Source organism: Oncorhynchus tshawytscha, linkage group LG22 (genome assembly GCF_018296145.1).
Source record: "Oncorhynchus tshawytscha isolate Ot180627B linkage group LG22, Otsh_v2.0, whole genome shotgun sequence".
NCBI classification, from domain to species: Eukaryota; Metazoa; Chordata; class Actinopteri; order Salmoniformes; family Salmonidae; genus Oncorhynchus; species Oncorhynchus tshawytscha.
In genome coordinates, this window is record NC_056450.1 from 7,371,214 (window position 1) to 7,385,094 (window position 13,881).

General features: G+C 40.9%; 1 protein-coding gene across 2 annotated transcripts in view; it reads left to right on the forward strand.

The window, feature by feature from the left end:
• Nucleotides 1-13,881, forward strand: part of stat6 (signal transducer and activator of transcription 6, interleukin-4 induced) — a 55,183-nt gene that overhangs the window by 24,091 nt on the left and 17,211 nt on the right. For both annotated transcript variants that reach the window (XM_024383874.2, XM_024383875.2), the window contains 4 exons: nucleotides 1,251-1,360; nucleotides 1,702-1,850; nucleotides 6,984-7,100; nucleotides 8,175-8,351. In XM_024383874.2, the coding sequence (XP_024239642.1) occupies nucleotides 1,251-1,360; nucleotides 1,702-1,850; nucleotides 6,984-7,100; nucleotides 8,175-8,351 (553 nt within the window). The remainder of the gene's footprint in view (nucleotides 1-1,250; nucleotides 1,361-1,701; nucleotides 1,851-6,983; nucleotides 7,101-8,174; nucleotides 8,352-13,881) is intronic.

Here is a 13,881-nt window from a genome sequence, read left to right on the forward strand (position 1 = left end):
AGAGTGAGCTGACCCTGGTGCTAGAGGGGGTACGCAGCTGGAGGTTGAATGTTTGAAAGGGTACAGGACTATAAAACGTTTGGGAACCACTGCTCTAGAGGAACTAGGCTCTGAGGGGTAGCCAGTCAGTCCCCTTCTGGCTGTGCCAGTGGAAATTATAAGAGTACATGGCCATTAAGGCCAGATCGTTCTTCAAGATGTTCAAACATTCATAGATGACCAGCAGGGTCAAATAATAATCACAGTGGTTATAGTGGGTGCAACAGGTCAGCACCTCAGGAGTAAATGTCAGTTGGCTTTTCATAGCCAAGCATTAAAAGGTCAAGACATCAGGTGCTGTAGAGAGAGGGAAAGACAGAGCTTTTGAATATCTCCCAGGATACATAGAGTACATTGTTGCCTGCTGACTTTAGCAGACATAATATATAGGAAGAAATTCCCTGTTGCTGAGAGACTGGGAACAGAGAGCTGGGCCAGTATTCATTAAGTGTCTCAGAGTAGGAGTGCTGATCTTGGATCAGGTCCCTCACTGTCCATGGGATCTTATTCTACAAAGCACTCCTGTTCTGAAACACTTTGTGAATACGGGCCAATGACTATGAGTGGACAAAGCCATTGATCAAGTGACACCATTAATTCCTCAATGGGGCGGCAGGGTAGCCTAGTGGTTACAGTGTTGGGCTAGTAACCGAAAGGTTGTAAGTTCAAATCCCCAAGCTGACAAGGTACAAATCTGTTGTTCTGCCCCTGAACAGGCAGTTAACCCACTGTTCCTAGGCTGTCATTGAAAATAAGAATTTGTTCTTAACTGACTTGTGCACAGTTGAGCTGCTCCAGGAAGTGAAGTTGCAGGCTAGCTCAGTGCTTCTCCCTCTCATTGAGTAACTCAATTTGAAGAACGACTGGGTTACTGCAGGCTGCCATAAGCAACTCAATTATCAATTATCCTCGTTCTCCCCTGACTTGTACAGCTGCGTCACGCTATAGAAACAGGAGATAGGCTCCCGGCTTATGGGCCATTCTGGCTCGGACAGGGCTACTTTGACTGCGTTTACATAGCATGGCAAATTCTGATATTTTTTTCAATAATTGGTCTATTGACCAATCAGATCAGCTCTGGAAAAGAGCTGATGTGAAAGTATCTGATGTGGTTGGGCAAAAGACCAATTAGTGGAAAAAATATCCACATTTGGCTGTATGTGTAAACGGCCCAATAAAATAAATAAATGTTAAATTTAATTGGGTGACAGGCACTCTCCAGCAGACCCAGACCAATGGGATGGACCCCAGCATGTCAGAAGTCACCAAACTCCAGACTAACATCAAACAGCATGAGTACAATGGCCAAGTCATAGCCAAGGTAAGCTATTACGTAACACACACACACACAATTGTTGTTCTCACGTGTGAGCCTGCTATTGTTATGTCTGTCATGAGAGACTATACCTGCAGTTGTCTAAAACATTTTGCGACGGTGTGCCCTTCTGAACATGACCCTGCTACACCTATACTCTAAGTGGATCTCTATGGCCGGAGGGCTGTCCAAACCAGTTTTGTTTGTCTCTCCCTGTATGAACTGTTTGTCTCCCTGAGGTCGGAGTTTCCCAGTACTGTAAACTGTGTTTGCCTTTCTCTGCATAACTCTCTCTCTCTGTGAGCTAAACTGTGCGTACGTGTGTTCGTGTGTGTGCCTGTTTGCAGAAGCGTGTCCAGCTGCTCCAGGAGGCAGTGTCTAGTCTGGAGAAGTGTCAGTCTCGTCTGATCAACAGGATCAAAGCCTGGAGGTGGGAACAGCATCAAGCTACTATTGGACACCCCTTCGATGACAACCTCAGCCCTCTGCAGACGTGGTGAGGCCTGCGCGTGTGTGTGTGTGTGTGTGCAGTGGTGGAAAACATGAATTTGTCATACTTGAGTAAAAGCAAATGCTATACATAAAATTCCTTATATTAAGCAAACCAGACAACACTTTTCTTTTTTTTAACACACAGACAGACTCGAACACTCAGACATCATTTTTTTAAAATTTAACTAGGCAAGTCAGTTAAGAACATTCTTATTTACAATGACGGCCTACCAGAAGGCAAAAAGCCACCTACAGGGATGGAGGCTGGGATTAAAAATGAAAAATATAGGACAAAACACACCTAACGACCAGAGATACAACACTACATAAAGAGAGACCTAAGATGACAACATAGCATGGCAGCAACACATGAAAACACAGCATGGTATCAACACAAAATGACAACAACATGGTAGCAACACAACATGGCAGCAGCACAACATGGTAGCAGCACAAAACATGGTACAAACATTATTGGGCACAGACAACAGCACAGGGCAAGAAGGTAGAGACAACAATACATCCCGCAAAGCAGCCACAACTGTCAGTAAGAGTGTCCATGATTGAGTCTTTGAATGAAGAGATGGAGACAAAACCATCCAGTGTGAGTGTTTTTTGCAGCTCGTTCCAGTCGCTAGCTGCAGCGAACTGAAAAGAGGAGCGACTCAGGGATGTGTGTGCTTTTAGGACCTTTAACAGAATGTGGCAGAACGGGTGTTGTATGTGGAGGATGAGGGCTGCAGTAGGTATCTCAGATAGGTGAGGCCTAAGAGGGTTTTATAAATAAGCATCAACCAGTGGGTCTTGCAACGGGTATACAGAGATGACCAGTTTACAGAGGAGTATAGAGTGCAGTGATGTGTCCTATTAGGAGCATTGGTGGCAAATCTGATGGCCGAATGGTAAAGAACATCTAGCTGCTTAAGAGAACCCTTACCTGCCAATCTATAAATTAAGTCTCCGTAATCTAGCATGGTAGGATGGTCACCTGAATCAGGGTTAATTTGGCAGCTGTGATGAAAGAGGAGCAATTACGATAGAGGAAACCAAGTCTAGATTTAACCTTAGCCTGCAGCTTTGATATGTGCTGAGAGAAGGACAGTGTACCATCTAGCCATACTCCCAAGTACTTGTAAGAGGTGACTACCTCAAGCTCTAAACTCTCAGAGGTAGTAATCACAGCGGTGGGTAAAGGGGCATTCTTCTTACCAAACCGCATCACCTTTGTTTTGGAGGTGTTCAGACAAGGTTAAGGGCAGAGCTTGTTGGACACTAAGAACACTTTGTTGTAGAGCGTTTAACACAAAATCCGGAGAGGGGCCAGCTGAGTATAAGACTGTATCATCTGCATATAAATGGATGAGAGAGCCTCCTACTGCTTGAGCTATGTTGTTGATGTAAATTGAGAAGAGCGTGGGGCCTACGATTGAGCCTTGTGGTTCTCCCTTGGTGAGAGGCAGTGGCTGAGACAGCAGATTGTCTGACTTTATACACTGCACTCTTTGAGGTAGTTTGCAAACCAGGACAAAGACCCGTCAGAGACACCAATACTCCTTAGCCGGCCCACAAGAATGAAATGGTCTACTGTATCAAAAGCTTTGGCCAAGTCAATAAAAATAGCAGCACAACATTGCTTAGAATCAAGGACATCATTTAGGACCTTTAAGGTTGCAGAGACACATACATAACCTGAGCGGAAACCAGATTGCATACCCGAGAGAATACTATAGACATCAAGAAAGCCAGTTAACTTGTCAATAATCAACTTTTCCAATACTTTTGATAAACAGGGCAAAATAGAAGTTGGCCTAAAACAGTTAGGATCAGCTTGAGTTCCCCCTTTAAATAAAGGATCCACTGTGGCTACCTTCCAAGCAATGGGAACCTCCCCAGAGAGGAGAGACAGGTTAAAAAGGTCAAAGATAGGCGTGGCGATGATAGGGGTAGCAACCTTAAAGAACAAAGGGTCTAAACCATCTGAACCAAATGTTTTTTTGGGGTGAAGTTTAAGGAGCTCCTTTAGCACCTCAGACTCAGTGATCGCCTGCAGGGAGAAACTTTGTAGCGGGGCAGGGTAAAAAAGAGGGAGGAGCATCAGGGATAGTCACATTAGAAGGGGTGGGAGATGAGGAAATGTTGGACGGGCAAGGAGGCATGGCAGAGTCAAATAGGAATCCTGACTTAATGAACTGGTGATTAGAGCTCAGCCATGTGCTCCTTGTCAGTGACAACCATATCATCAACATTAAGGGACATGGGAAGCTGTGATGAGGAGGGTTGGGTATATTCTCCAGGTCTTTAACCATTTTCCAGATCTTCTTGGGTTAAACCCACAGAGAGAACTGCTCCTTAACTTCTTATGGTATAGGGAACGGTTGCGTCCCACTAGGGCAAAAGCCAGGGAAAATACAGCGCGGCAAATCAAATAAAAATGATATAAAAATCAAACTTTCATTAATTCACACATGTAAGATACTCATTTAAAGCTACACTCGTTGTGAATCCAGCCAACATGTCAGATTTTTAAAAGTATTTTCGGCGAAAGCATAAAAAGCTATTATCTGATGATAGCACAACAGTAAACATAGAGGGTAGCATATTTCAACCCTGCAGGCGCTACACAACTAAAAATAAAATATAAAACATGCCTTACCTCTGACAAGCTTCTTTTGTTGGCACTCCAATATGTCCCATAAACATCACAATTGGCCCTTTTGTTCGATTAATTCTGTCCATATATATCCAAAATGTCAATTTATTTGGCCCGTTTGATCCAGAAAAAAACAGCTTCCAAAATGCGCAACGTCACTACAAAATATTTCAAAAGTTGCCTATAAACTTTGCCAAAATATTTCAAACTACTTTTGTAATACAACTTTTGGTATTTTTAAACGTTAATAATCGATCAAATTGAAGACGGGTCTATCTGTTTTCAATAGAGGACGAGAGGAAACTAACGCTACTTTTCAAGTCTAACGCAACTCTCAGTGTTGCCCATTTCCTAGATGGCCGGACTTCTTCATTGCACAAATGAATAACCTCAACCAAATTCCAAAGATTAGTGACATCCAGTGAAAGCGGTAGGAACTGAAAACATGTTCCTAAGAAATATCGTTTGCCAATGAGAAGTCAATGAAGACAGAGACCTAAAAAAAAAAAATCTGAACGGTTAGTCCTCAGGGTTTTGCCTGCTACATATGTTCTGTTATACTCACAGACATGATTCAAACAGTTTTAGAAACGTCAGAGTGTTTTCTATCCAAATCTACTAATAATATGCATATCTTATATTTTTGGCATGAGTAGCAGGAAGTTGAAATTGGGCACGCTATTTATCCAAAAGTGAAAATGCTGCCCCCTATAACTTAAGAAGTTAAAGTAACTAACTTTGCATTGGCTTCTTCTGTGGTGTCCTCCCATGAACACCATTCTTGTTTAGGGTTTTATGTATTGCAGACTCGTCAACAGAGATGTTAGCATATTTCAAAGATTTCTGTAAGTCTTTAGCTGACACTCCAGAATCCTTCTTAACCTCATTGAGCATTCTGTGCTGTGCTCTTGCAGTCATCTTTGCAGGTCGGCCACTTCTAGTGAGAGTAGCAACAGTGCTGAACATTCTCCATTTATAGACAATTTGTCTTACCGTGGAGTGATGAACATCAAGGCTTTCAGAGATACTTTTGTAACCCTTTCCAGCTTTATGCAAGTCAACAATTCTTAATATTAGGTCTTCTGAGATCTCTATTGTTCGAGGTATGGTTCACATCAGGCTCTGCTTCTTGTGAATAGCTAACTCAAATTTTGTGAGTGTTTTTTACAGGGCAGGGTAACTTTAACCAACATCTCCAATCTCATATCAATGATTGGACTTCAGGTTAGCTGACTCCTGACTCCAATTAGCTTTTGGAGAAGTCATTAGCCAAGGGGTTCACATACTTTTTCCAACCTACACTGTGAATATTTAAATTATGTATTCAATATAGACAAGAAAAATACAATCATTTGTGTGTTATTAGTTTAAGCACGCTGTGTTTGCCTATTGTTAGATGAAGATCAGATCACATTTTATGACCAATTTATGCAGAAATCCAGGTAATTCCAAAGGGTCCACATACTTGTTCTTGCCACTGTATGCATAACAACAGCATTCCTTCAAATACATAGAGCTCGACTCACATAGGCTACCTGTAAACAGTCAACCATACCACAAAGATGTTCAGATACCCGAGGAGCCATGTTACTCTGTCCATACGCACGGACAAGCAGACACATGCCCAGCCGCCGAGACACATGCCCCTGCCCCCCCACCTCCATGCGCACGCGTACCCGACTGCATTCATCCATATAAAACAACTTCTCTAGGCAAATGACAAATTAAACAGCTAAAGCCTATGGGTAAACACATATACAAATGAAGACGCTCAAGTTTCAGATTGTCGTGTTTGAATATTAGAGCCTTTTTATGCAAACTGTCTGCAAAGGTTAATCCTCTGTGAATGACTGGTTTGTCTAATCAGTTAGGACACAGATTAACATGTGTATATGTTTGCAGATGCACGATTTGAAGTGTAACATTGCTTTGTGACCAACTGCCATTTCCACCCCCCCCCTCTCCCACCTAACCTCCTTGAGAGCCCCCCTCCCCCAAAGTCAAAGCTCTACTTATGTTTGGGTCAGTTACAGTGGTCAAATATTCTGCCACTGTGTACTCTCTGTTTAGGGCCAAATAGCATTCTAGTTTGCTCAATGTTTTGTTAATTCTTTCCAATGTGTCAAGTAATTATCTTTTTGTTTTCTCATGATTTGGTTGGGTCTAATTGTGTTGCTGTCCGGGGCTCTGTGGGGTCTGTTTGTGTTTGTGAACAGAGCCCCAGGACCAGCTTGCTTAGGGGACTCTTCTCCAGGTTCATCTCTCTGGCTCTTTGATGGCTTTGTTATGGAATATTTGTGAATTGCTTCCTTTTAGGTGGTTATAGAATTTAACAGCTCTTCTGGATTTTGATAATTAGTGTGTATCGGCCTAATTCTGCTCAGCATGCATTATTTGGTGTCTCTCTCTTTCTCTCTCCCTTCCCCGTATCGCTCTCCCTCCCCCTTCTCTCTGATGAATTTAACACTCTCTCTCTTCCTCTTCGAGGTGTGAACAACTCCTAGGGGTGAACGGGAAGTTGAGACAGGAAGTGATGCTGGCCGGGGAGCCAATCCCAGAGCTGCAAGAGAGACTGGGACGTTTGCTGCAAACTCTAATCCAGAGGTCGGTTGTGTTACCTATAATAGTGTTACCTATAATAGTGCGCTACTTATGACCAGAGCCAATAAGACCCTTAAGACCCTTAAGTTTAAATACTAGTGCACTCTATAGGGAATGCTGTTAGTTCTATGTTCACTTTCATAGTCCCCTAGTAAATCCCCTGTCCTCTATACTTTGTATGTTGTATTGTCCTGTAATGTTGGTTAACCCAGAACTAAAATTGTGTACTATTTGGTACCATTTATGTTTACGTGGGCTGTCCATGAGAACGTATATGTCCTGTATGGAGTTTTAAAGACGCAAATCAAATTTCTGTGGAAACAGACAGTAAAAGCGTATCTTAGTCCCTCATCCATCATTGACTGTGCTTTCAACCCACACTGTAGGCTTATTAAAACACAGCTTTGTGTTTTCTTGATATGTTTGATTAGTTATCTAGTTCGTTAATGTTGTGGTATTATGTATTAGAAAACTAATTTGCCTTCACTGAAATGTCTTCAGTTTGAAAACCAAACAAAACGTTTTTTTGTAGGCCCTTCTGGAACCCACTTGACTTAACGTTTATGACTCCCTTTATGACCTGTCAGCCAGCCAGCCCACTGGACACAGATGTCAGTTCAACATCTAGTTTTGATTTACATTTGATTGAGTTGTCAACTAACGTGAATTCTACGTGCAATCAACAAATATATAAAAGTTGGATAAAAAAAAGTGTAAAACACTAAATTCCTTTACATTGATGACTTTTTGTAAATTCACTCAGTTTTCCATGTTTATTCAATGTCATCACATAGATTTTTTTATTGTTCAAATGACATGGAAACGACGTTGATTCAACCAGTTTGGGCAGTGGGAGGGCCTTTCTAACACCTAGTGTTATGCCTGAGTCATATTGTTGTTGCGTGTCATATCATTTTTGGGTGTTATTTTCCCTTTTTCAGGAAATGCTCAGAATCGACAATGTTTCCCCAGACAAGTACCCCTGTTGCAGCTCTCTGATGGGGGGACATTATGGCTACCAGTCCACACATCACAGACCCATTGATCATTCTACTAACTCTATTTCTATGGTTGCAGCTCCCTGATGGTGGACAAGCAGCCTCCCCAGGTGATTAAGACCCAGTCTAAGTTCTCCACCACGGTGCGCTACCTGCTGGGGGAGAAGGTGGCACCCGGGAAACCAGTCCTCTTCAAGGCCCAGATCATCACTGAGGCCCAGGCTAGGAACCTCGGACAGCTGGGCAGCTTACCCAGGTCAGTGATGTAGTGGAGTACTTCTCAACATTTTTTGTACCAGAGACAGGCAAGCTACAGTCTTTTTTGTGTTGGGACCAGTATGTTATGGCCCTTCTTCCTGTGACTGCTTCCATCAGCGAACCGGATGTTGAAAAACACTGTGGTGGATGGTTAAGTTTGCATCACTACTGTCTTGCTGAACTACAGTGGGTATCATATATATTCACCCCGTGGATTTCTTCACATTTTATTTTGTTACAAAGTGGGATTAAAATTGATTTAATTGGAGTCATTTAGCAGACACTTATCCAAAGCAACTTACAGGAGCAATTAGGGTTAAGTGCTTTGCTCAAGGGCACATTTTCACCTAGTCAGCTCCGGGATTCGAACCAACAAACTTCCGGTTACTGGCCCAACGCTTTTAACCGCTAGGCTACCTTTTTGTCCATGATTTACAGAACATAATCAAAGTGGAGGAAAAATAAAACACTTATTTACCTTGATTAAATAAGTATTCACCCCCTAAGTCAATACAGGTTAGAAACACCTTTGGCAGTAATTAGAGCTGGGAGACTTCTTGGGTAAGTCTCTAAGAGCTTTGCACACTTGGATTGTGCAATATTTGCTTATCAATCTTTTCAACATTTTTCAAGCTCTGTCAAGGTGTTGGGGTCTTGCCATACATTTTCAAGCAGATTTTAAATCATAACTGTAACTTGACCACTCAGGAACATTCAATGTCTTCTTGGTAAGCAAGTCCAATGTAGATTTGGCCTTGTGTTGTAGGTTATTGTCCTGCTGAAAGGTGAATTCCTCTCCCAGTGTCTGGCTTAAAGCAGATTGAAGCAGGTTTTCCTCTAGTATTGTGCCTGTGCTAAGCTCCATCCCATTTATTTTTATCCTGAAAAACTCCCCAGTCTTTGCCGATGTCAAGCATACCCATACCATGATGCAGCCATCACTCTGCTTGAAAATAAGGAGGTAGTTACTCAGTGATGTGTTATGTTGGATTTGCCCCAAACTTAAGGTTTTACATTTAGGCCAAAAAGTGTATTCCTCTGTTGTGTTTTTGTTGTTGTTGCACAGATGTATTTACTCACTTGCCAAAGTGTTTTTATTTAAATGGAAAATATGGCATTGTTTCTCTTTGTTTATGTGAAGTGATAGGAGGAATGTTGTGAAGACGTCTTGTTTGTTTGTCATCTGCTTTTGCATTGTGTTGACATGCATGGATTGATATTTTACAGATTCATTTGATATCATTTATTATTAATATTACTTTAGTGCCTTGTTGCAAACAGTATGCATGTTTCAGGAATATTTGTATTCTGTATATTTGTATTCTTCTTTTCTGAGGGACCTTATGTATGTTGTATGTATGGGGACAGTGAAAGAGTTAGTCATTCAAAATTCATGTCAACACCTATTATTTCACACAGAGTGAGTCTATGCAACTTCTGTGATTTGTTAAGCCACATTTTACTCCTGTGTGCAATATAGGCTTGCCTAAAGAAAGGGGGTGAATACTTATGCAACGACTATATTTTTGTTATTTAATTTGTAAGAAAAAAAAAAGAATTAACTTTTTACTTTGACATTATGGAGTATTTAGTGTAGATCAATGACAAAAATAAACAAAATTAATATATTTCCATCCACTTTGTAACACAACAAAATGTGGAAAAAAATCCAAGGGGGATGAATACTTATAATACCCACTGTATGAGACATGAAGCATTATTGTCCTGGACCCAGTAATGCCATGACATGGTTTGTGATCAAAAGGTAGAGAACAGCTATAGAGTTGAATTGGTCTGTTAAAGCTCCTGCCAAATGTTGTTTTGTAGTACACATCATTTTTCACCCGTGGGAGATTTTGGATTGAGGAAGTTAAATTAACTTCCTGAAACTAATTTAATATTGGCTATTTCTTTGTTTACATATTTGTCTGCTAGCATTTGGCTTCCTCTATTACTTGTTTACACTTAGCCCACTCAGTCAATTAGACAGAATGCATACAAACTAAAATAGATTGTAAACCCATGACAAGATAGCCAAAAAGAGTCTAATCTCTATCTGATTAGAGAGTTAACGTTAATTATAATAAGGGTTACGTGGAGAAAATCTGACACCTCTGGATTGAAAATGGATGGCCCTCCCTTCAGCAAAATATATATTTTACTTAAACCCCCCCGGAACGCTTAAAAGAAAAACAAGTGACCGTCCCCTATACCCAAAATAATAATTAAAACAAAGTGGATAGCAGAGAACATGTCTACCATTTACTCTCACTTCTTGGACTGACCAGAGCCTTAGATATGTCGTTTTAGAAACTGTTCTAAATAGCTTAATCAATTCATAGTGACAGAATTAGTTTACTTCCCAAACAAAGTCAATTTCTTGTCTCCTCAGCTATAAAAGGTTGTAGATCAGCCTCTGAATGTCAAAGAAACTAAACAATGATATCCCCATATACATTGGAGTCACATCTTTCCTTGGTTCTAGCATAAAGCAAGATTCTCTGGTTTGATGAAACCAAGATTGAACTATTTGGCCTGAATGCCAAGCGTCAAGTCTGCATGAAACCTGGCACAACCCCTACGGTGAAGCATGGCAGTGGCAGCATCGTGCTGCGGGGATGTGTTCCAGCGGCAGGGACTGGGAGACTAGTCCGGGTCGAGGGAAAAGTGAACAGAGCAAAGTATTGAGAGATCCTTGATGAAAACATTGCTCCAGAGCGCTCAGGGTCTCAGACTGGGGCGAAAGTCCACCTTCCAACAGGACAATGACGCTAAGCACAAAGCCAAGACAACACAGGAGTGGCCTCGGGACAAATCTCTGAATGTCCTTGAGTGGCCCAGACAGAGCCTGGACTTGAACATCTCTGGAGAGACTTGGAAATAGCTATACAGCGTTGCTCCCCATCCAACCTGACAGAGCATCTACAGAGAAGAATTGGATAAACTCCCCAAATACAGGTGTGCCAAGCTTGAAGCGTCATACCCAAGAAGTCTTGAGGCTGAGTTTGCCAAGCACATTTTTTTGTCCATTAAAATAACATCAAATTGATCAGAAATACAGTGTAGACATTGTTAATGTTGTAAATGACTATTATAGCTGGAAACTGATTATTATTTTATGGATTGTCTACATAGGCGTACAGAGGCCCATTATCAGCAACCATCACCCCTGTGTTGTGTTAGCTAATCCAAGTTTATCATTTTAAAAGGCTAATTGATCATTAAAAAAACCTTTTGCAATTATGTTAGCACAGCTGAAAACTGTTGTACTGATTAAAGAAGCAATACAACTGGCCTTGTTTAGACTAGTTGAATATCTGGAGCATCAGCATTTGTAGGTTCGATTACAGGCTCAAAATGGCCAGAAACAAATAACTTTTTTCTGAAACTCGTCAGTCTATTCTTGTTCTGAGAAATGAAGGCTATTCCATGCGAGAAAATGCCAAGAAACTGAAGATCTCATACAATGCTGTGTTCTACTGAGGTCAGGGCTTTGTGGTAGCCACTCCAGTACCTTGACTTTGTTGTCCTTAAGCCATTTTTCCACAGCTTTGGAAGTATGCTTGGGGTCATTGTCCATTTGGAAGACCCATTTGCGACCAAGCTTTAACTATATCTGACTGATGTCTTGAGATGTTGCTTTAATATATTCACATATTTTTACTTCCTCATGATTCCATCTATTTTGTGAAGTGCACCAGTCCCTCCTGCAGAAAAGCACCCCCACAACATGATGCTGCCACCGCCGTGCTTCACGGTTGGGATGGTGTTCTTCGGCTTGCAAGCCTCCCCCTTTTTCCTCCAAACAAAACAATGGTTATTATGGCCAAACAGTTCTATATTTGTTTCAGCAGACCAGAGGACATTTCTCCAAAAAGTACGATCTTTGTCCCCATGTGCAGTTGCAAACCATAGTCTGGCTTTTTTATGGCGGCTTTGGAGCAGTGGCTTCTTCCATGCAGAGCGGTCTTTCAGGTTATGTCGATATAGGACTCGTTTTACTATGGATATAGATACTTTTGTACCCTTTTCCTCCAGCATCTTCACAAGGTCCTTTGCTGTTGTTCTGGGATTGATTTGCACTTTTCACACCAAAGTACGTTCATCTCTAGGAGACAGAGCGCGTCTCCTTCCTCAGCGGTTTATACTTGCATGCTATTGTTTGTACAGATGAACGTGGTACCTTCAGGCATTTGGAAATTGCTCCCAAGGATGAACCAGACTTGTGGAGGTCTACAATTCTTTTCTGAGATCTTGGCTGATTTCTTTAGATTTTCCCATGATGTCAGGCAAAGAAGCACTGAGTTTGAAGGTAGACCTTGAAATACATCCACAGGTACACCTCCAATTGACTCAAATTATGTCAAAAATCAGAAGCTTCTAAAGCCATGACATAATTTTCTGGAATTTTCCAAGCAGTTTAAAGGCACAGTCTACTTAGTGTATGTAAACTTCTGACCCACTGGAATTGTGATACAGCAAACTATAAGTGAAATAATCTGTATGTGAACAATTGCTGGAAAAATGACTTGTGTCATGCACAAAGTAGATGTCCTAACCGACTTGCCGTAACTATAGTTTGTTAACAAGAAATGTGTGGAGTGGTTGAAAAACAAGTTTTAATGACTCCAACCTAAGTGTATGTAAGCTTTCGACTTCAACTCTATATACATATCTTTTTAGAATATATTTGCCTTTATTATTCCCCACAAACCTTACCACCCCTCCCCCAATTGGAGTAAACTAATTAACAATAACACTTAGGCTTCTACTTCCAGTTAATACGTACTATATACATTTTACAGACACAATCTATTTTACAATAGATATGTTTTGTTTGTTTTTAGTCCAGGCCTTCCTCTATTTCTGATGTCCATCCAGTTTGATTTCTATCTGAACCTAATATACATTTTACAGTCCCTGTATGTTTTACATTGGTTATCTTGTTATTAGTCCCACCCTTCAGCTCCATTCAACCCCTCCCATCTATCTCTTAACAGCATCCATATTGGATTTCTATTTGACATATATTTTTCAACTGTGCTGTGATGTTTCACAAAAGTACTGAACCTTTCTATTGTCATAGTTTCTACAGATTGTAAATTAAAGAAAAAAATTTGCTAAAAGAACTATTATATTATTGATCGATTGGCTATGATTTATCAAATCACCCACTATTGCTATCTGCAGCGTTAGCTCTGGGTAAATGTTGCAATTCTTCAGCCATTCTTGGAGCCGTGACCAAAAACGAGCTACATATGGACAGTACCAAAATAAATGATTTAATGACTCTGCCTCCTCGCAGCAAAATCTACAGAGCTGGGAATATTGTATCCACCAAATATATAACATTCTATTGGTTGCAAGAATTTTGTATAGTCATTTAAGTTTAAGTTTTGAATCCGGCGTCGTTTTAATTTTTAGGCCAATTAGTCATAATCTACAATAGACACTGATATCACCTCACCATATTTCTGTAGGCCTTTAAGAAGTTATATTCGAGTCTAAATAAGTGTTTTTGCTCTGTT